General features: G+C 32.8%; 1 protein-coding gene across 6 annotated transcripts; it reads left to right on the forward strand.

Annotated features, from left to right (window-relative positions):
• The first annotated feature begins 6 nt into the window (after positions 1 to 6).
• On the forward strand, positions 7 to 24777 carry LOC139817351 (52 kDa repressor of the inhibitor of the protein kinase-like). 6 transcript variants are annotated; one of them, XM_071785355.1, is made up of 7 exons: positions 14 to 729; positions 903 to 1076; positions 1232 to 1327; positions 1457 to 1537; positions 2610 to 2815; positions 4613 to 4673; positions 4876 to 5105. In XM_071785355.1, the coding sequence occupies exons 1-7, from the start codon at positions 671 to 673 to the stop codon at positions 4928 to 4930; spliced, it is 732 nt and encodes a 243-aa protein (XP_071641456.1). In that variant the 5' UTR covers positions 14 to 670; the 3' UTR covers positions 4931 to 5105. The 6 variants fall into 6 exon arrangements, with proteins under 6 accessions (XP_071641455.1, XP_071641456.1, XP_071641457.1 ...); XM_071785356.1 differs by having other exon boundaries at positions 15 to 729; positions 4613 to 4667; XM_071785357.1 differs by lacking the exons at positions 4613 to 4673; positions 4876 to 5105 and adding an exon at positions 19416 to 19563 and having other exon boundaries at positions 15 to 729.
• The last annotated feature ends 343 nt before the right edge of the window (positions 24778 to 25120 follow it).

A 25120-nucleotide genomic window follows, 5' to 3' on the forward strand; every position in this document is an offset into this window, starting at 1 on the left:
CTTATTGCATGTAAGTAAAAAACTAAAACTCGTTTATTTCAACCTAAACTTGTCCACTAATTTTGATATAGCTGACCTGGTGGATCTCTACTGTCCTCTTGTCCCGGTCTCTTTCTATCTCTAGTCCAACGAAGTACCGCGGCTCATTTACTTTTACTTCAAACTTGACCTTTAGTTTATACCCGTCTATATCTTTTACTTCTTCTTCATTAGTGTCTATATCCATCCATTCATCCTCGGAAAATGTAGTCTCCATATCCACTTCCATCTCTTCTATTTGTCCATTATTTCTGTTTTCGCTGCCTATCTCCATTAATTCCTCCTCGGGAAATGTGATGTCCATTTTTTCATCTTCGAGAGGTGTATGTTCCATTTTACTTTTCTTCTTGTAGATTAAGGATAGTAATTTGGCGATTTGGTGGGTAAAGTATAAGAGAGGGCAGGTTATGGTAGATTCAAGCCACGAACTCACTTCTGCTCACTTTCTCTCTGTATTTTCGCTCTCTGTCAGCACCGTTGAGATACAAAAATTGTACAGATTCTCGATTCTCTTATAAAGGAAAAGCACTTTGGTCTTAGCTTTGTTGCAGGTATTTGTGAAGAAATCTTGAAGGAAAATCTGGAAGAAAAAAATGGCCCATCAATCAAGCGCGTGGTATGTTGTTCGGGAATGCAACAAAAATATTGTGGAAAAACGACATTTTTTCGGTTTCCAAAGGAACATGAAAGGTATAATGATTTTATTTCATTTATTAATTATTATTTTTTAAAACAAGTATAAATTTACATATTAAAAAATACTATTTTGATATTTTTAAACGTATGTATATTATTATGTGCATGCATATGTATATATTATTACAATATTTCTTTACATTTACAAATTTGAATAATATTTACAGATGGTTGCAATGGATACGTGCTTGTGAAAGATTAGATTTGGAAGCAATGGGTGCAGAATATGGTCATCGCAATTATCGATTGTGCCACTTACATTTTGAAGAAAAGTGGTACGAGATAAGTAAGAGTAGAGCTCATCTTCAACTAGATGCTGTACCAATATTTTTTGGAAGAAAGTAAGCCCATACACATCTTATAATGTATAATCTTTTCTATTCTAAATAATGTGGTTTTTTATGTTCAATAGTATATTGTATATTAAACAATATCAAACAATATTTTTGATAATATAATACACATTATAATTAATGATATTGCATATAATTTATAGCAATGCATGTATTACAACATCAGCAAATGAAAAGATGGATGAAGAGCTACCTGAAGAAGAAAATCTTTATATTTTACAACAAGAGGAAACAAATAGGTACTTAAATATCTGAAAATGTATTTATCTTTCTATTATAGATAGTATTTTGTTCTTATAATTAACTTTTTTTAAACATTTTTTATTTAGCAATAAAAAGTAATATTACACTAAAATGGTATGTTTCAGTGACTTACAGTCGAAATCATTCTCGCCTATAACAGAGCAGATGCAAAAATGTGATAAAGATGTCCATATTATTGCTAAGCCGTACGTATTTGTATTTACATTATATACATACACAGTAAAAAATCGTGCGTCCAAATGTTAAAATTTTCTTGTGTTACCAAGATTTGACTATTATTTTAATGTAAAATTAACATACAACAGTTATGTTATTATTTTCGTAACATTTTCATGTGTTATATTAATGTCAACGTAATAACTTAACACTTTATGTATGTCATTTAGAAATTGAATATTATTTTGAGTTCTTTTAACATAATTATTTCAAAAAATCAAGACGCCTTAAAGTTATTTTAACATAAACAAAAGTTAAAGTAAATCTTCAAATAATCGTAAACTTTGACATACAAAATAATCAAATTTACTACAATTAAATGTTCAAAACAACATTTCTCTTAAGTTGAAATAACTATCGTTTATTCAAATATGTTATATCGACATTTTTTTCAAGTTATTTTTACATTATACTTAAATTAAAAGAACAAATATAAATGTAAAAAAAAAGTGTCAATAAATTAACATTTCTAATTTGTCAACAAGTAACACACGATGAATGAGTTATTTTAACTCAAAATTTAGAGTGGACTTTCTGGGACATTTGAAAAATGTTACGATTAACATTTTATTTTTTACTGTGTACATATGTGTTTTTATAATATATTATTTCTTTTATACAGTTTTTTATAATTAGTCTGTAGATTTTGATTTAAACTTACAACTTATTATAGTCCATTTTATGTTTCTTTTCTTTTAAAAATTGCATTCTGCATTTAATATAACAAGACATAAATAATATTACGTGAGAGTAATTGTATTTATAAAAACATTTGTCTTATTTTAACATGTCTGCATACACATATAAGGAACACATGTATATATAAGATAATTTTAAATAAATAAGGTTATCAATACCATATCTATTTAATTTTAATATTCAAATATAAGTTTTTCAAGAGTTTATAATAAATATTTGGTTTATTTTATTTTTATATTTTTTCGTTATTGACATTTCTAAAATTGTAATTAATACTTCAACTTTCTTTCTAGAGGTTTACTATCTGTTTTTTGCTATAATATATGTATATGTTATGTGTAGGAGCACGTCCAGCAGCACAATAAGAAGAGAAGAAAGTCCGCGGAAGAAAAAATTGCAACAACGCATTGTACGATTACAAGGGAGAGTAAAAACACTGGACGAAAGAAACAGACGGCTTCAGAAAAAAGTGAAGATTTTAACTGTAAGGAAGAAGAAATCAGAAAAAGAGAAGCTTAAGGACCATGAGATTCTACGTCAATTAGGCTGTAAGTTTTTTTCTCCGACTTTCGCACGATTGTTATCTGCCCAAATTGATGCGCAAATTAAAAGCAAACGTGGAAGACGGTATAGTTCCGAATTTAAACAATTTGCTTTAGGTATATACTTTCTAAGTCCGCGATGTTATAAAGAACTTCAAAAAGAATTAGCATTACCTGCCATACGCAGTCTACATAAGTTTACACAAACGTGGCAAATTAAACCCGGTATAAATGATAAAATTTTTGATATGTTAGCTGAAAAGTTAAATTCATTGCCACTATTAGAACGTCATTGCATTTTGTGCATAGATGAAATGAGTCTACAAGCTCATTTATTTTACAATGTTTCACAAGATGAAATAATTGGTTTTCAAGATACCGGTAATGATCAGAAAGAACCGTTACCTGCAAAAAGTGTTTTAGTTATTATGGCACGTAGCATTGAAGGTAATTGGAAATTTCCCCTTTGCTTTTGTTTTGTCGAGAATGCATGTAAATTTAATGTATTAAAACCTATTCTATTTGATGTTATACGTAAATTACAACATTGCGGTGCGACTGTGCATGCTTTAATTTCGGACATGGGATCTAACTTCACACAACTATCCCGAGAATTAGGTATTTCTGTACAAAATTCAATCTTTTTAGTTGACGGACATGAGGTACTATATATATTCGATACTCCGCATTTAATGAAAAGAACTCGTGATAATTTGTTGAAACATAATATACAATTTAGAAATAACAAAGTTGCTTCATGGGATGATATTATTGAATTTTATAACTGGCTAGACGCGGGCCTCCCGCGAAAAGCCCCAAAGATCCAAGACCGGTGCCTCACGCCCCGGGACGTGATTGCGCGAACATTACTCCCCCGTTCTGCGACAATACGGTCCACCTCGGCGCGAAGGACACCTCGCTACATTACGCACCATGGTTACACAAAACGCTATTACACGAAACACTAAGACACGACGAAAACTACAACGAATCACACGGTGACTGTCGGCCGCGTACGATTTTTCGGGCAGGGCGATTCCACATTACTCTGTTGGCCGGGCCCTCCGTCAGTCTTTCATTTAATAATTACTTACTCGGTAATACTCATCTGCACAAACGCGATGCTACAAAATGCTTCGCGACACAATACGCGATTCTCTAAGCATGCTTCCCGCGACTTTACGCGGCTCTCGGAAGGGCCCCGGCCGTCAGAACGATCTCACGTGTACTCAAACGTGGGTTAAGAGGTGCTCGAGTAGTGGCCTTACAAATTCCGCAAGCTCGGCTGCCGGTCCTCTCGGGATGTCGTCCCTCGCCACGCAGACACGACAGTGACGATGAAAAGCTCTAGCCCGGCGGGATCACGTCGGGCCCGCGCCTGCGCGCGCCGTGCTTGCAAGCTTTCCTTGCCGATCAGCGGCCCTATGCGAGCCGAGCGCCTCCCGCTCGGCGCCCCTCGTGGCTTCCGGCGGCAGGTTTGAAAAGCCTATTCTCGAGTCCGGCTGACCGGGTTCGTACTGAGGTGGATCGAGTAACTGAAGTACGGACTAATGATTGAGTTGGACACAAGAAATTAATAAATATATTTTTGGTATAGGAATATTAGGAGTCAAGACATTTTGTTTTACACAAATTGCATATTTTTATTATTGTATACTTTTAACTTTATTTAGTATGACATTCTTTTATTTTCATGTATTAATATTTGTCAATAAAATTTCTATTTTATATATGTATGCTTGGAACTGACTTTGTTAACTTACATTAATATATTAATATGTGTTTTCTATCTGACCGCATTAGTCCCGATGAGGCTAGCTGCCATTATAAAGGGAGAAGAAAATTTACTATGTGTTTGGTTGGTGTAAGCTATCTATGATTCTCTTTTACATTTTTTTTACATCTTATGCATTTTTTATTATTTTTTATTTTGTTTTACTATTCTTTAATTTGCATGATATTTACATATATATTATTGTATTATTTATATAATTAAGTCTTTGTATGTTTTGTTTATTTTTTATTATTTCATAATTTTTATATATTTTTTTCTTTTTTTTTTACAGAATATTGCCAACACGAGTTATCAACTTATTTACATACTTTTTATCCGCTTTTTAAACGGGCATGTAACAGATTTAACTTTTATTAGTTCTTTCATTTCGTTTACTTTGTTATTGCAATTATCATTGCAGAAATCATGTAACTTGACAGTTTATACATTTGTCACATATACATATATCTATATACATATACATAGTTGTCATTGTGAATAAAAAGAATTAGATAAAATTAAGTTACAAGTTGTATTATATAATTTTCTTAATATTTCCTTGATATTTCCTTTTGTGACCGTTTAAGGATGTATTGCACCTATTTTCAAAGCGCTACCAAGTGGATAAAAATTTGTAAGAATGTTCTTTTCGTCTTCCTGATGTGCTACAAAAAAAGTAGAAACGAATCCACTAAACGGTTGCTGAGATATAACGATTTTAATTTTCACTGATTTTACACGTATTTTTATGGGAAGAGACGATTTTGACGGATAAAACAGCTAAAAAAATGCTGAAGAAGCGCTACCAATATTTTGAATTTTTTTGTACATCTAGTATACGAATAGATGAAACTATCTGTCAAGTTTCAATTGTCTTCACTACACCGTTTTAAAGAAATAAATTAATAATAATTAATGATAATTAATTATTAATTAATAATTAATAACTAATTATTACTTTTATTAATAATTTGACGTTATAAAGTTGAAATCGGGGCATTTTTAGTGCCAAAAGTTTAGGCTCATAAATTACAAAAATCGCAAATAATACTGGAAAAAACATTTGTAAAGTAAAAAAATACCTTTGTAGGAGTAAAAATAAGACTCCTACACTATCTTGAGTATCTTACATCTAGATTTACTATGCGTTAGGCGTAGATATTCAAGTATTTCAAATTTCATGCACTTTTGTCTAAGATTGTACCAGTGATACATCCTTAAATATTGATAGCATAAATAATTTATTAATTTGTGTTATACAACTCGTGTATAACACGAAGAAGTAATATGGCACATTTGCACAATTGCTATACAAATTATTAAAATTTATCTGTATTTTGTATGTACCTAACCTATATATATATATATATATATATATATATATATATATATATATATATATCCCTATTCACTCCAACGTTTTTTTCGCCCCAATAATCCTTCAACCATGCACTTTCGAGTCCCACGTGTTTTTTATAATGTTAATAGCTTTGAAAAATTCCCCAAAAATTATTATAATATCTTTGTACCTTCGACTAAAAATCAATGTAAAGAACATTTGAAAATCATTTATTTAAATATTTTTTTACAACAATTATATGTTGACAAACACACGTTACGACTCGTTTTACTTAAAAAATCATAACTCACGAACAAATTGACGAAGCTTAATGAACCAAAACGCAAATTAAAGCTAAAAGTAGTGCAAATGAGAAAAAAAATGAGATAATTATTAATTAAATAGGAATACTTAATTTCGTCGCCGCAAATTTGGTAATTTTTAAATGGTACAGAAGGACTTTAAGGACTTAAAGAATGCTAGAAAAAGAATTTCTGAATAAGAAAAGGCGAATTTAAAGTGTGACAGATATTTTTTATGTAAAAAAATTAATTTTTTTTATATAATCGTAGCTCCTCCCCACCTCTTCCACCTGTCTCTGAGTCATAATAGACCTCTGTGGAATGTTAAATTTCTTTTTTAACGACAAAAATATTTTAAATACGGTTAAATTATACACAAAAATACATTTTTATCGAAAAAATGCTCATTTACCTTTCACACAACACTGACGTAATCCTCCAACCATGCACTTTCATGTCCCACCGAGATTTTGATTGTTCCCCGTTTCGAGAGTAAATGAGCTAAGACTTTGAAATTTTTACCTGAGGTTCTTTGCCACAATAACTTTTTTCCGGCGTGGAGGGGATTCTTCCACGATCATTTGTTTTCCGGAACAAACGACTGTTAGAAATTCGTGGGACACGAAAGGCATGGTTGGAGCGAATAGGGATATATATATATATGTATATATAATTAAAAAATATATAGTGCCAATAAATAAATATATAGCGCGCGTCTGGTTGTACATCATGTTTTATTTCTATCTCAAATGTAACCCTTGTTGTTTATGCATGCGTTTCTGCGCGTTATAACGCACGTCAAACATGCGTCTCCATACATTATCCCAATCAAAACACGCGCGTCTGACACGCAACGATAAATTAGAAAGAAAGAGAGACTTATAACAGTGAAAGGAAGTGAGACAGATTATCGGTGCTCTGATTGGTTACATACCTCGCACGCGCATGTGCAGTTCATTTTCATCCACGCTAACATCAAAAGTGCCGACAGAGAGTTGCGCTACTGTATATACTGTGACACGGCACCGGTGCCTTCCCCGCGCGGCGCCGATAAACGCCGGAGGGAGCCGATCCACGCCGAGGACGGGCGCGCGGGACCGCACCGATCCCACTACCGCGCGACCCGCCTCTAAATTAAAAAGAGAGAGAGACTTATAATAGTGAGAGGAATTGAGACAGATTATCGGTGCTCTGATTGGTTACATACCTCGCACGCGCATGTGCAGTTCATTTTCATCCACGCTAACATCAAAAGTGCCGACAAAGAGTTGCGCTACTGTGGCTGCGTTCCGATATTCACTGTCAGTACTGAAAATCTATAGTGTACGTTACGTAAACTATAGATTTTCAGTACTTGCAGTGAATATCGGAACGCAGCCTGTATATACTGTGGCTAGGCACTCGGCAAGCTTCGAGCGGGGAGAGAAGGGCAGACATACTATCTGCTGTCTCTCTTGAGCTGTGACATTGCCGCTTTGCACGGGCCGGCTATACCACGATGCCACGCATTTCGAGTATCGCGTCTCGTGTCTCGCCGAGTGCCGAGTCTCGAGTTGACAAATCGACGATACGCTATACCCGCTATACGTTACATTTGCTTGTATATTTACAAATTTTAACTTTTATATTTATAACTAAATATATATATATATATATATATATATATATATATATATATATATATATTTATATTTGAAATTTATAAATATATAAAGATTGCAAAAATATAATTAATTAAATAAATATTTATAAACATAAAAACTAAAATTCGTAATGTATAGAAATCACAGTTCTATGCTTTTCTATCTAAAAAAGTCTTATATACATTAAAAACCTTTACTTTAGCATAATGAATTTTAAATTTAATATTTAAATGCATACCAATAATTATATTATTAACTATATTGAGAAAAAAATGGTAGTTTATAATGTTTCTTGCACTCTTATTAAATTTATTTTACCTATGCATGTTCAAGCGGCCAAATTACGAGCAACAACAGAAGGATAATTGGATAAAAGTAAAAACACTTTCTTAAATAAACAATACACATGGGTAACAGTGAGTTCTATTATAATTCTCGTATAGTTCTGAACGTATTCTAACGTTTTCTAAAGAGTTCTGACGATAAGCATTATTTATTCATATTTTAAATAATTTTTATCACCCAAGAAAGACGCATTTACGGTACATGGGTCAGACGCTGTAGAAAATCCTCGGAGTTTTGGCTTATATAAAATATTTTTCGTACAGTTCTAAGCATACTATAACAATTTCTAAAGAGTTCCGGGCATTGGCAATGTTGTATAATTTTTAAATAAATTAATAACGCACGAAAGTCAGAAATTTATCGAGAATAGGGTCTTTTCTCGAGCGATAAGAATTATTTAAAAAATGAATAAATAATGCTTATATATTGCCAGAATAAAATGGGACAACGTTAGAACACGTTTAGAACTACACGAGAATTATAACAGAACTCACAGAACTTTCGAAATACACGGCCAGCGTCTCACCTTATTTTCGATAAATTCCTGATTTTCGAGCGGTATTAACCCTCAGTTACCTTACGTTTTTACACCCCGATATTATCTCACCAAGGTCTGAGAGACCCCTGCCATTTTCTCCAGCTTGAATTTTCAAGACAAATGCATCAATTTGAAGTGTCTTTTTTTTAATCGATGCGTCTTTTAAAGATCTACAAGACTGTGCAAGTTAGATTATTCCAAGTTAAAAAATGTAAATGTTATTTAAAAAAAAAGGAAGACGTGTTTTTCTAAAAAAGCTAAAAATTTTGCTTTTTTTTAAATTGATGTAGTACTGACTAAAAAAAGATACATGGGTTTTATGAATGTCTTAAAAACCCTGCACGTTTTAACAATGTGCAGGGTCTCTCAGACCTAGGTGAGGTAACTGAGAGTTAATTTATTTAAAAATTATACAACGTAGCTAGTGATTGCTAAAGTTAATAAACATATATATACAACGTAGCTAGTGGCGGGAACTCTTTAGAAAATGTTTTAGTATGCTCAGAACTATTATACGAAAAATATTTTATATAAGCCAAAACTCCGAGATTTCGCACAGCGTCTCATTTTCTTCTGTCATGATTACTTTTCGGCTAATATTAATTTTTTTAAATATAACACAAAGATTCTAACGCTCGGAACTCTTTAGAAAATGTTTGAATATGCTCAAAACTACTCGAAAAATATTTTACATAAACCGGAACTCCGAGATTTCAACTGGCGTCTCAACTCGGTATACTCGTTGCATTGTAATTTTTTTTTTAGTACCTTATGATTAATTTTTTTGCTTTTATATAGCAGAACTCTTTATAGAACTGTTATAGAACTATAGATCTTGCAAAATCTGATAAGATACAGTGGTGGAACTTGTGTAGGACAAAGTGAGACGCTGCGTGAACCTATAGCGTCTCAGTTTGTACTGACGCGTTTTTTGACTTTAATGGCCAGAACTATTTGTTTAAACTATCAGGAACTCTAGAACTATTGAAAAGGAAGCCAAAACTCTCAATAATTTGTGAGTTTCTGCAAAATGAGACGATAGCTTCACACACACGTCAGGAAGAGAATGTAAAGAATTATTAACGGAGATATTCTAATTTAAAAGATCTTTAAAATATTTATTTTTCAGGAATGTTTTATAGGAAAACGAAGAAAGTGAATAACGTTAAACTTTGCATGTTTTCTTCACTTTATTTTAAAAATTTATTTTTATTTTTTAAGTAACAAAAATGCTCTTTTTTCTGTTATATCCTGGTCGCTATAAATGACAGACGGTGTAAATAATTATAGCTGTTTTAGGTATCTAAAACGCAAAAAGCTAAAATTTTCTTATTCTGCAGGAGAAATGTGGCTATCGTCTGACCTAGAACTAAATCATCAATATTTCCATTCTGAGCGGCTTTTTTATTAAAAATATTATAACTTTTTTCAAAATTTTATTAGTATTTTATTAAAAGAAAATGTTTATTCTAGTTCAGACGATAGCCATATCACTTATTTTGAATAAGAAAATTTTTTGTTTTTACGTTTCTGATACCTAGAATAGCTAGAATCATTTACTTCGTCTCTCATACTTACGTCTTTTAGTGATCAAGATATAACATAAAAGTAAGTAACAAAAGAGAAGAATATTTTTCTTACTTAAAAAATAAAAATAGATTTTTAAAATAAGATTAAAAGAACATGCAAAGTTTAACGTTATTCGCTTTCTTCGTTCCCCTATAAAAAATTCCTGAAAAATACCTATTTTTAAAGACCTTCTCCGGCTCCAGTCATACTCAACTTGTATTCATGCTTAAAAAAAAAATTTATTTTACTAAAGTTAATTTACTAAATATTACATATAACAACTTAAAAAATAAGAAGTTAACTTCAAATCGCGTACTTTACACAAATATTTCTCGAAAACGAGTACCGCAAGGGTATTGAAACTTATCCCATGTTATTAATTTCTATTTTTATAAAGCATCATATAGATACTAGTCTTTCAAAAACATTTAGAAAAAACTTTTTTCACAATTTATTAAAATGTCTGTTTCACAATACCTTGGAATAAGAATTCCGTGTTAAAAGTTAAAACTTTGAACCTCAGTATCTCGATTTTTAATACCGCAAGAGGTACTAAAATTTATACTACACATAAAGCACACCTATAAATTAATGTATATTCACAGTTTCAAGAAAATCTAGAGAAAATCGATTTTCCGGAGAACGTCCTTAAGATCTTTCAAACCAGAATACGCTCTTGTAATTTATTATTTGTCATTAATATATTTTATTATTAATCACATACATATAAGTGTGAGAAAGCATATGGTACAAAATAATTTCAATATTCAAATTATTGTAATAATAAAGAAATCAATTATTTACATTTTCTTCTGTGTGTGTATGTGTGATGTTATTGACAATAGTTTCTTTGCACGTTTACATTTCTTTTGCAGATTTTTTACACGCTTAATTTTCACAAGTGTGATGTCAAATAATACAGACAAGATTTTTGTTTATCTGCTATAAGCATTATTTTGAATGTAAGATTTTAATAATCAAATGTTTTTAATAATCAAACATTTTCAAACTGCAAGCGAGGGACAAGCAATGCAGTATGTATCCTTAAAATACTACGATTTTTTCTAGCAGCACTAGCCACTAGCGTATAATTTGTCCGCCGACATTACGAATTTCTTCTGCAGCAACACATAAAATGTGGAACAGTTTTCTTGAACGATTGTAACAACGCTGCATGCCCTTGCATCATTAACCTTCCGAGGCCACACCTCTTTTTTTAATACGCCCCGGCCACACGCGTGTGAATATGAAAATTCAATTTATCTTTCTAAGCATCGTGAATATTATTAATAAAACAGACATATTTTACATATAATTATATATATTTGTAATGTATTTTTACGTTGTAAATTTTTTATCACACAAACGTCTTGCTGTTGATTATTATCGTCTTTTAAAAAATAATATTTATCATATTTAGAAAGACAAATTGCATTTTCATACTCACAGGCGCATTAAATGCATTAAAGAAATTTAAAATATATTTTAAAAATTAAGATAAGTTTCTGTTTCTATATATAAACTCTTTCTTCCAAGTCTGTCAAAATTTCTTGAAAGAAGAACATTTGAGACAGTATTTTCTTTAAAGAAGAATAAACATTTTTTAATAAGATTATTATTTTAGAATGAGAATGTGAGCAATACCTTAACAAATTAATAATGCAAGGACATACAGACGTTATTACAACCATTCGAGAAAACTGTTCAACATTTTATGTGTTGCAGCAGAAGAAATTCGTAATGTCGGCGGACAAATTATACGCTAGTGGTTAGTGCTGCTAGAAAAGATCGTAGTATTTTAAGACTACATGCTGTAGATGATATTGCTTGTCCCTCGCTTGCAGTTTGAAAATGTTTGATTATTAAAAACGTTTGATTATTCAAATCTTACATTCAAAATAACGCTTATAACAGATAAACAAAAATCTTGTCTGTATTTGGCATCTCACTTGTGAAAATTAAGCATGTAAAAAATCTGCAAAAAAATGTAAACGTGCAAAAAAGCTATTGTCGATACATCACACATACACACACAGAAGAAAATGTTGATAATTGATTTCTTTATTTTTATTACAATAATTTGAATATTGAAATTATTTTATACCATATATGATTTCTAATACTTGTATGTATATAATTAATAACAATATATTAATAACAAATAATAAATTAAGGGCGTATTCTGGTTTGAAAGGTCTTAAAAATAAGTATTTTTCATACATAGGAATTTTTTATAGGGGAACAAAGAAAGCGAATAACGTTAAACTTTACATGTTTTTTAACCTTATTTTAAGAATATATTTTTATTTTTTTAATAAGAAAAATGCTCTTTTTTTCTATGTTATATTCTGATCACTAGAAGGTGTAAATGACAGAGTAAATGATTCTAGCTGTTCTATAGATAGGTATCAGAAACCCAAAAACCAAAAATTTTCTTATTCAGAATAAGTGTGGCTATTGTCTGAACTAAAATAAACATATATTATACGTTTATTAGTTTTTTTCTTTTAATAAAATATTAACAAAATTTTGAAAAAAGTTATAATATTTTTAATAATATAAGAGAAATAAGATCGTTTTATGTGACCGTTATACAATCAATCAATATTAAATAAGCCGTGTACGTTCCGAGCTTGTATCTTAACAGCCTAATAATATTTTTTGTGTATTACACGTATATTTTTTCTAATCTTTAATAAATTGCGCGCCGATTAACTTGTCAGACTTACAACACAGCTCCTGTTGGAGTAGTAAATTCTTTACTATTATTTAAATCGATTTAATTAGAGGGGTGTGAGGGGATTTTACTAATCCAATAGGAGCTGTGTTGTAAGTCTGACAAGTTAGTCGGCGCGTAGTTGATTAAAGTTGGAAAAATATGTAAATATAGTATATAAAATAGAATAAAAAATTGAATCATGAAGAATTACACAGAGATAACAGTACAAAATACAAATATTTTATTAAAATATTTAAACCCAACAAGGGAATACAAGGTATTTAAATACAAAGTTTATATATGTATTTTAAAAGATTTAATCGCATCGCAAAGAATTACAGAGGTAACAGTACAAAAAATAAAAATATTTTATTAAAATACATAAATTTTTCTTGTCAAAAAATCTTTGGCGCTGCTAGACCTCAAAATTAGGTCAGCCTGGTGTGTATGTGCGAGCGAGTGGGTGTGGGCTATGTGTGGTTTGTGTGTGTGTGGTGGTGTTTTGTGTGTGTGGTGTGTTTGTGGGTGTGTGTGTGGGTGGTGTGTGTGTGTGTGTGTGTGTGTGTGTGTGTGTGTGTGTGTTTGTGTGTGTGTGTGTGTGTGTGTGTGGTGTGTGTGTGTGTGTGACGGTGAATAATGCGGCTTATTACTAGTATAGGATAAGTTAGGATAAGTTTAGATTTTTAAAGCGATTAGAATTAAGTATAGAATAAGTATAGAATAAGTAATATCTACATTTGTAAAAGGTCTCTCTCTCTCTCTCTCTCTCTCTCTCTCTCTCTCTCTAGCAGCGCCAAGTTTTTTGACAAGAAAAATTTATGTATTTTAATAAAATATTTTTATTTTTTGTACTGTTACCTCTGTAATTCTTTGCGATGCGATTAAATCTTTTAAAATACATATATAAACTTTGTATTTAAATACCTTGTATTCCCTTGTTGGGTTTAAATATTTTAATAAAATATTTGTATTTTGTACTGTTATCTCTGTGTAATTCTTCATGATTCAATTTTTTATTTTAATCGAAGAAAAGCAGTAGTAATATTATACCTCGAAAAAACCTAAGTAACAAGTGGTAGACGTAATCTTTGTATCTCGAAAAATATATGTTCTCTGTAATTGGCGCTGTAATTTAATAAGAGATATCATTTCTTTTTTGTAATTGTAATAATAGATCACTTGAAGCACGACTCATTTTGTGATAAGGTAACGTAATTTTGTGATGTGTATCACTTGAGTAATAATTTTTTGGAAATAAAAATAATACTGCTTAGGTTTTTTCGAGATTTTTGGAGATACAAAGATTACGTCCACCACTTGTTACTTAGGTTTTTTCGAGGTATAATACTACTACTTTGTTTTTTTTTTAGATGAAGATACTACTGTTTAGGTTTTTTCGAGATTTTTCAAGATACAAAGATTTCGTCTACCACTTGTTACTTAGATTTTTTTAAGGTATAATACTACCACTGTTTTTTTTTCGAGGTAACAACATATACACTACTATGCGTGTACTTGGCGCCTTTTTTTACCTTTTTTTTAAAAAAGGTAATTTTGTACAGATATCACGCCTTTTTGTAGTATTACGCATTGTATAAACAATATGTACAGGGTGTTATTTCGAGGTATAATACTACCACTTTGTTTTTTTCGAGGTAACAACATAATACATATATGTATACTACTATGCGTGTACTTGGCGCATTTTTTTACTTTTTTTTTGAAAAAGGTAATTTTGTACGAATATCACGCCTTTTTGTAGTGTCATATAAGACGTCGGCGTTAGAAGTAGATAGAAGAAGTATCTTAATAAAAAATTTTCACATTTGGACTTTGCGTCGCAATATCTCCGCTCGTAGGGCACGGAGCGGGATATTATAAGAGAAACCCCCCCCCCTAATTGGACCTCAAGCTATCGATCAAGCCTACTTAGAACTTGATCCGTTCACTCGTTATTGAGATCTCAACATCTCGGGTACTCGCAACCCGTCGCGTCGCGTAAAAGAGTCACGGTCGGTCTCGCTCCGCGTGTACTTGGCGCGAGACACTACCGTGTCTCTTGATTCTGCCGCTAGGGAATTTTTAAGTCGATTCTTATGAATCAAGCTTGAATTCGATGTCTAGGTGTCCCAGGTTGCCGATGACGAGGTTTACATAGTGCGTTTCATAGTTTTCGGTATTCATCAGGTGCATTAATACCTTGAATTCGATGTCCACGTGTTCCAGGTTGCTGATGTCGGGTTCCAGATAGTGCGCTCTATAGTTTTCGGTGTCCAGGTATAATAATACGTTGAATTCGATGTCTAGGTGTCCCACGTTTCCGATGACGAGGTCCACATAGTACGCTCCGTAGTTTTCGGTGTCTACGTGTATTGATACTTCGAATTCGATATCTACGTGTCCTACATTTAGATTTAAAGTTATTAATACACCTAGACACCAAAAACTACAAAGCGCATTATGTGGACCTCGTCATCGGCAACCTGGGACACGTAGACATCGAATTCGAGGTATTATTACATCTAGACACCGAAAACTACGGAGCGCGCTATCTGGACCTTGTCATCAGCAACCTGAGACACCTAGACATCAATTTCAAGATATTAATACACGTAGACACCGACAACTACGAAGCGCACTATGTGGACCTTGTCATCGGCAACCTGGGACACCTAGACATCGAATTCAAGGTATTAATACACGTAGACACCGAAAACTACGGAGCTCATTATCTAGACATTGTCATCAGCAACCTGGGACACCTAGACATTGCATTCAACGTATAATTACACCTGGACATTGAAAACTACGAAGCGCACTATGTGAACCTCGTCATCGCCAACCTGGGACACCTAGACATCAAATTCAACGTACGATTACACCTGGACACCGAAAACTATGAAGCGCACTATCTGGATCCCGTCATCTGCAACCTGGGACACGTGGACATCAAATTCAAGGTATTAATACACGTAGACACCAAAAACTACGGAGCGCACTATGTGGACCTCGTCATCGGCAACCTGGGACACGTAGACATCAAATTCAACGTACAATTACACCTGGACACCGAAAACTATGAAGCGCACTATTGGATCCCGTCATCGGCAACTGGGACACGTGGACATCGAATTCAAGGTATTAATACACGTAGACACCGAAAACTACGGAGCGCACTATGTGGACCTTGTCATCGGCAACCTGGGACACCTAGACATCGAATTCAACGTACAATTACACCTGGACACCGAAAACTATGAAGCGCACTATCTGGATCCCGTCATCGGCAACCTGGGACACGTGGACATTGAATTCAAGATATTAATACACGTAGACACCGAAAACTACGGAGCGCACTATGTGGACCTCGTCATCGGCAACCTGGGACACCTAGACATCGAATTCAACGTACGATTACACATGGACACCGAAAACTATGAAGCGCACTATCTCGATCCCGTCATCGGCAACCTGGGACACGTGGACATCGAATTCAAGGTATTAATACACGTAGACACCGAAAACTATGGAGCGCACTATGTGGACCTCGTCATCGGCAACCTGGGACACGTAGACATCGAATTCAAGGTATTATTACACCTGGACACCGAAAACTATGAAGCGCACTATGTGGACCTCGTCATCGGCAACCTGGGACACGTAGACATCGAATTCAAGCTTGATTCATAAGAATCGACTTAAAAATTCCCTAGCAGCACTTTCTGCCAAGCGTAGAGAACCTTCTTTTCCGTTGACTCAATATTATATATTACCTAATTTACTTAAATAGAAATCTTCCTCCTGACCGATAAGTCTATCGACCTAATTTCGAAATACGCGCGCGATATCGAAACTGGCGATACCTGCGCCGCCAGCGTCGAAAAAATGAAAGTGACGTTTCTCTGATAATCATAATAATATTGAGATGAGAGCGGTCGACGTAGACGACGACGACGACGACGTATCTTAATAAAAAATTTTCACATTTGGACTTTGCGTCGCAATATCTCCGCTCGTAGGGCACGTAGCGGAATATTATGAGAGAAACCCCCCCCTAATTGGACCCCAAGCTATCGATCAAGCCTACTTAGAACTTGATCCGTTCACTCGTTATCGAGATCTCAACATCTCGGGTACTCGCAACCCGTCGCGTCGCGTAAAAGAGTCACGGTCGGTCTCGCTCCGCGTGTACTTGGCGCGAGACACTACCGTGTCTCTTGATATCACAATCTATTATAAGAATAAGAATCAATGAAACAGTAGCCTCAATAATTAAAATATGCCCGTAAAACATAACTCAACATGACAATTAAACATTATAAGAAGAAAATTAATAAATGGGAAACGTTTAAAAGTTTCCTATTTTTTGTGGTAACCCGTTTGCATGATTTATTATGCAGCGATAGTAATATATACGCATACGAAGATATAATTTTATCAAAAATGAAGTAGGGAAATTTGGACATGGCGGTTCAAAAGTTATATTTTGTGTTAATTGGAATAAATAATTGCCAATATTTTTCTGGAAACAATTCTTCTCAAAATTTTTTACAAATACTTCTTCTAATTTATGAATATAATAACAAAAGTCATTACTTGGTATGTTTAACTTCCCAAACAAATTTCCTTCTTCGTTTTCATAGGCTCGAAAAGAACAATATAATGTTGTATTATCTATGTGATAGCCATATTATCATTCATATATTTTGTACATATATCACAAGAATGTATTGCTGTACATCTTTTAATTAAAAATCCGCAAACATATTTAAATGCGTTTTCTTCTGGCAGATCCATTGAACGATATTCATGAGTCGGAATATTTAAAATGTTATGCGCCGATGATGAAGCAGTAAATTCCGAAACAGTGGACTCTTTGTTATTATCTAACGTTCCAATAAGATTTAACATATCATCATTATCAAAAGCACAATTTTGCGTATCCGAATGTTTTAATAATGTTGTATTAAAAAGTTTTTTAAAGGCGCGCTTAAATTGTATGGGTGTCGGATTAAGACAATTACCGCCTTGTTTCCGAACGGAACCAAAAAAATTTTCGACACAATCTTGATTCAATCTACGTGTTCGGAGATATGGAAAATTATGATTTTTTAATGTTTCCCAAAGCTGAATGATGCTATTAATTGTTATCTGCCAGCATTCAAAGCATTTAACTTTTACATATTTACCATTATTATTATTATTAACTACTTTAATACTTTTTATAAGATCTGACATTTCTTGCAAAAACTGCATTTGTTTTTCACTTCCGGTAAAAACTTTTCCATGTTCTTTAGGATTATTTACGGCGGACAAATTTAACATATCGAACAACTTATCAAAATGATCAATTAAATCTATAGTTCCAACGACTTCAGTCGGAAGAAGACCGACAGACATCTGTGTACACATTCCTGCACATACATGGTTACTAAGTACTTGTACGGCATATTTAACTTTCATTCTCATAAAGTTATTTGGGTCCATATGAATTTTTGATAATTTAGGAGCTGCTCTTATCCATTGTTTGACGTCTTGCATATAAAACTGTCTAATATGATCCCACGAAGCTACTTTATTATTAAATTCAAAATTATGTTTTAACAAATTATTTCAGGTTACTTTTATTAAATGTGGAGTGTCAAAAATGTAAACTAAATTTTCTCCGTTAACTGAAAAAGTTGAATTTTGTGTAGATATTCCTAAATCACGGGACAGTTGTATAAAATTAGAACCCATGTCCGTAACCAATGCATGCACCATAGCACCTGTATTTCTTAATTTAATTATTGTATCAAATATCAGATTTTTTAAAAAGTTCATATGGCATGTAGTCTCTACAAAACAAAAAACAATAGGCACCTTCCAATTACCTGCAATACTACGTGCCATAATAACTAAAGCGCTTCTTGCATCAGGTTTAGATGATTTTTTATCACCAATGTCTTCGAAACCAATTATTTCATCCCGTGATATATTATAAAATAAATGAGCTTTTAAACTCATTTTGTCTGCACATATTATGCAATGACGTTCTACGAGAGGCAACGAATTCAATTTCAATTTAAGTGCTTCAAAAATTTTATCATTTATACCAGGCTCAATATTCCATTTTTGCGTAAATAGTTGTAGAGAACGTACAGAAGGCAATGCAATTGAATCTTTCAATTCCCGGTACATTCGTGGACTTAAAAAAATAAAGATAAAGCAAATTTCTTAAATTCGGGATCATATCTTCTGCCACGTTTACATTTTAATTGTGCGTCGACTTGTGCCGCTAATATTCTATTAAATTTTTCCGGTAATAACTTACGGCCTAGTTTTATTAGTTGATCGAATTCGTTTTCTTTTTCTCGGGCTATCATCGGACGATTTAGTCTTAACTGCAGGCTTCTTGATAGTGGATGTGCTCTTATAATATATTCCAAACGTTAGATCATAGCACAAAGATTATTTTTAAATATGACATATGTAATTATGTAACTATTTTGCTGTAAGAGACAAAAACAGCAAAATAATATTAAATAAAATCTAAAGTTAAAAGAAATTTAAATATAATGTGTTAATAAATAAATTACATATATCCTGACAATTATATTTTATAAGAAAACTTTTATTACATAACAAATAAAGAAAATAAAAATACATGTTTAACTTTAAATTAGTAAAAAAAAACTTACGGTTGAGTTATTTCTACGTCACTGACAATAATTGGGACGATTGTTTGTGAAGTTTCTGCTTTGCTGAAAATATACAATTTTTTTTCTTTTAGCATTATTGTTAATAAACGTAAACAAGTCCTTTATTAATATAAATTACCTATTATCTTCTTGCACTTGCACTTCTGCAACAGTTGCCTCAGCACATGTATTTCTGCAACAAAAAATATGTATCATATAATATCTATTATAAATATAATATTATAACAAATAGAAAATTTATATTTAGCATACCTATCTACTTTCTCTTTAACCACATTTTCCTCATTTTGTTGTGTGTTTGTTCGGGTGCTGTGTGTTGTCCCTAAAAGATTTTATTTATTTTATGTTTTTATGTTACTTTCGCGTAATACATAAAAAATAATGTAAATATTGTTAGATATTGTTGCTATTATTATTTTTTATGTACTACTACCTTAGACCAGTATTATTCAATTTTATACTTTTTTATGAAACAAAACTAATTTAATTAAATTAAAATATGTAAAATTAATAATTATTTGTTAGTAAAAACTCACTGTTGTTGAAAACCTGATCCAAAAAATATAGTGGGTACAGCATCTGGGTGAAGACGAGCCCTAACTTTATTAATTTTGTACCATTTGTTTTCAAAATGCAAATGGCACAAACGACAATTCTGGTGGGCATATTCTGGACCTTTAGGTTTTAGATCCAGCCTTCCACATGCTCGTACCCATTGCAGCCATCTGTAAATGTTGTACCACCCTTATGGAAAGAAACTACAGCCAGTAAATATTACACTTGTGTAGTTACTACAGGACTCCCTGTAGTTATCACAGAAAGGAACACAATAATCTGTAGTTATTACACGCTGTAATTCCTTTAGTGCGTGAAATTCCTGTAATATAAAATACATGTCTAATCATGAAGTGTGAAATCCACTACACGTGTAATCCACTATATGTGTAATATACTACACGTGTGGTAAGTGACTTGTGTAGTAGACTACACGTGTAATCCATTATATGTGTAATATACTACACGTATGGTAAGTGACTTGTGTAGTAGACTACACATGTAATCTACAAAATGTGTAATACACTACTATACGCGTGTATTAAACGTAATGCTACCAGTAATCCATGAAATTTAAAATAGCGAGTCTCATCATATATGGAGGAGTAAAAACAACAGTGGTGTAAGTCAAATTTTTAAAAATATTTTCTCTTGTGCATAGATGCAATTTATATATTGTACAGATTGCATCTATGCACACGAGAAAAGATTTTTAAAAATTTGAGTTACATCACTGTGGTTTTTACCCCTCCATATATAGTATATTTTTACTTTAATGCAGCTGTATATAAATTATTTCTATAAATATTGTTTGAAATTTATTAAATTTAATATATCACTTTTTAACCACATTTTATTATTTTTAATTTTATATTTTATAAGTAAATAAATATAAAAAATATAAAGTATCAGTGTGTATACAGGGTATTCGCCATTTTGACATCATATAAACATATATTTTTCTTATATATATTATAATTATACACTACAGATTATTTCCTATAATTCTACAGTGATATTACAGGCTATTATTATCCTGTAATATCGACAAGATATTCACAAAAAAAAAAATATTCTATTGATAAGTGGGGAAATTTGTTTCTTAAGATGATTTTTGAAAAATTATATATTGCGCTGGTTATGACATATGTAGATATATAAACACTTACATCAAATTAAGAAGTAGTCTACCACGTAAGGCAGTTGGCTCACGATCCAGAGGTCCCGAGTTCGAATCCCACCAAGGTAAGTGTGTTTTTCAATTACAAGAAAATATTTATAATCATAGACTGCATCTTAAGAAACAAATTTAGTTATAAAATAGTAATAAAATTTCGAAAAAAATTATTTTTTTTAATGCCGGGTGAATATCGGAAATCAGTGTCTTCTAGTATTAAGAGGACTGCAATCTTAAGTCTAGTGTCTCATGGTTAGAGGATATTCCTCTAGATTTTAAAATATCTTTTTGAGATCGTATTTCAAAGGAAAATCCTCTAAAATCAAGCAGGAGCCACTAAATGACAGAATACAGGCTATTTTCCTGTAATATTTTCCTGTAATCCGAGCGTATAGTACGAAAATATTACAGTATATTACAATACTTCAGTCTGTAATTTCGTGTAATACTTTTATGTAGTTCCTGTAATATAATTTTCTGTAATCCGCTGTAGTTTCTTTCCGTAAGGGCATTTTACCAATGACAAAGTAATGCACACATTACAATTAAAAATATAATTTATATAAAAAATAATAATATTATATAAAGCAATTTGTTATACCTGTCTTGTTCCTTTGGAAATTTAAAAAAATGTCGTTGCACATCAATAAACTTCTTAACGCACTCTGGTACTGCGCTGCTTGGCTTTCTTATCGCATTCATTTTTAATTATTATGCAGCAACACCTGAAACAAAGCTAAGATCAAAGTGCTTCTAAGAGAATTGAAAACTTATATAATATTTATATAGGTTAACTATTCCCTTAGAAAAAAATTTCTCTTTTATGTTTCCTTCGCTTTTATCACTTATATCACTTATTTCACTTTTATCACTTTTTCACTTTTCTTCACTTCATTCTTTCACTGTCTTTGTACTTTGTAAACTCTTTTCACTTTAATCACATAAACGTATTCAGAGTCTGTCAAACACTTCTAACAGCTCTCAATAGCATTCAGTGACTAATTGAGCTAATTCCCTCCAAATTTCTGTTCCAATACAGATAGGCATTTACTTAACTGACCATTTAAATTCTAAGAGGGAGCGGAGCAGAACGGAGAAAGCAATTGAGAAAGAAGTTCAGAAAACGACGTTCAGATGGGGTTAGTGGGCGCTTACTTATTTCGCGCATGCGCACTCGATTTTGGACAACAAGAAATCAGGAGAGTTGCGCTACTGTATATACCGTGGTCGAGGTCTTTTCTCGCCTAGCTGTTGAAGAGTGCGGACGTACAGTCGAGTGCGGTCTTAGGCCGGTATTCATAGGACGGTATTCATAGTCGGTTCTTATATTTAAGACCATCTTAAGTACAATCTTAAGATGTCGTTAACCAATCACAGGCCGGTATTCATAGTTATTTAAGACCGTCTTAAGTTCAATCTTAAGATGTCATGAACCAATCACAGAGCCATATTAGCGTCTTAAGACATTACTTAAGACGATCTTGAAGACTATGAATACCGGCCACAGAGCCGTATTAGCATCTTAAGATATTACTTAAGACGGTCTTGAAATAAGATCTGATTATGAATACCGCCCATAGTCTTTAAGATCGTCTTAAGTAATGTCTTAAGACGCTAATACGGCTCTGTGATTGGTTCATAACATCTTAAGATTGAACTTAAGACGGTCTTAAATAACTATGAATACCGGCCTTAGAGTATTCTAGATAGCGTAAGTGTAGCGAACGTAAGCAATTTAATTTGCAATTTTTTTTCTTTGGTGAACATGGTGTAACGTGTATCGGAAAATGAGATAAAAGATACATTGAGTAAGATAAAAAATACATTTCGGAAAATCTTAAACCCATATCCTGCATCTCTCCTCTTTCTCCCTTACTTACTTTTATTCACCCTTTGCCTTCTCTCTCTCTCTCTTCCAATCCTTTCCTTGCTCTCCCGATCCCTCCCTTCAGCTTTTCCACGTTCCGTCTCTCAAGTTCGCTCCTTGCCTTACTTCCCGCCACGTGTGTTTGCCATGCGCTCACCTCGTTCAATCGACCCGGGAAGTCAGACTACGGAAGTTCGAGTGACGACCAAGACTTCTTGGACGAGGCACAGATTAGTGGACCCCGTTTTGCGTGTCGCCCTAGGAGGTTCTGGTTAGGTCTCTTCTCTTCGGGAGCAGCGGATCGGTTGCTGATCTCGAGTCGAAGTGTCTTCTTTCGCCGCGGTGCTGATTTTTATAAAGGGGTCGACAGATTCGGTGAAGAGGCCGATCCTCGTGCGAGCCACGCGACGGAGCAGTGCAGATGAATTACGCGCGCTCGCACTTGGCGGAGATCGGCTCTCGTCGCGGTTCGTCGGGGCCGCAAACGCTCGTGCACACGATAATTTTGAGCGAATTAAAAAAGGTAGGCGCACCGCGCCTTATCCTCGCCCGACGGATGGTCGGGAGGCATCCGGCGGGTGTTAGCCAGGAGACGATGCATTGACAAGGGTGCATCGTTACAAAATAAATAAATACATCTATCTATTTCATAAAAAAGAATACAATGCAGAATATTGAGATCAAAATTAAAATATATAAAATAATTATTTGTTAACAATTTATTCGTAATATTCTATAATAATAATACAATTTGTTAATAGAAAAGTAAAGAAATTATAGTTTCAGTAAAAATTAATGTTTTTAAAAATAGATGCTATATATGGATGGTACACTATTCTCTGTAGAACAAGATTTGCAATGTATTGTTAATTAAAATCTTTAGTTAACTAAAAATCTATAGTTTACATTACGTAATACACATGCAGACAATAGTGTCAGTATTAGCAATAATGTGAATAGAAGGAAGATGAATTTAGATTATATAATCTTTATGCTATAATTACAAATATATGATATTATAATGCATTTTAGCATATGCTACAAAAGCAAGGTTTATTATTCTCCATATTTTTGGTCTTCTTTCAGAGAGAAAATATGGCATCCAATTACCAATCTTTATATGGTGAGAGTTGTGGTCGATATCCTTATATCGGCAGAAAATCCGTGGGAGAAGAGGATATTAGAGTTGACTTCATCTATCAATTTGTGAAGAAAAGACACGTTAAAATCCACTCTAATTACAGTGTATTTTATACTGCCCCTGACATAATTGGACCACCCAAATCAAACTATGAAGAACCATTTCAGGTAATTATTTAAATAGAAATATTTAAATAGATGAATTTTCCTCCGCGACTTTAACTTTGACATATGTAGCCAAGATCACTCTTCTGAATAACATTTCAAAGATTTAGCAGTCGTTATTGATTAAAAAGTTATTAACAAAAGATATAAATAGAATATAGATTTCTTTAACACCGTATTATAGATAGAACTCTAGTACGTAATAAGCATGTATAGTATAACGAGGTGTATATATATAGACTTATACATAAAAAAGAAGAAGCTGAATCCTTCTTCTGCTCACATGTATACTGTCTATAAACACATATCAGCAAATTGACTTTCCTTAATTAGCACTATTATATTTCTCAAACATTTTTGTTAATAACGTTTTAATAAATAACGAACGACGGCTAAAACCTTTGAAAGGTTATTCAGGAGAGTGCTCCCTATAATATATATGTCAAGGTCAAGGTCGTAGAAGGTTGCTCCTTTAAA

The sequence above is a fragment of the Temnothorax longispinosus genome, chromosome 8 (assembly GCF_030848805.1).
Source record: "Temnothorax longispinosus isolate EJ_2023e chromosome 8, Tlon_JGU_v1, whole genome shotgun sequence".
NCBI lineage: Eukaryota > Metazoa > Arthropoda > Insecta > Hymenoptera > Formicidae > Temnothorax > Temnothorax longispinosus.

Excerpts from the sequence above, each read along its gene's own strand:
- LOC139817351 (XM_071785354.1), top strand. The coding sequence starts at position 671 with ATGCAACAAAAATATTGTGGAAAAACGACATTTTTTCGGTTTCCAAAG. Across the intron at positions 1,077-1,231 it reads CCAATATTTTTTGGAAGAAA|CAATGCATGTATTACAACAT; the intron begins GTAAGCCCATAC and ends TATAATTTATAG. Across the intron at positions 1,538-2,609 it reads GTCCATATTATTGCTAAGCC|GAGCACGTCCAGCAGCACAA; the intron begins GTACGTATTTGT and ends TGTTATGTGTAG.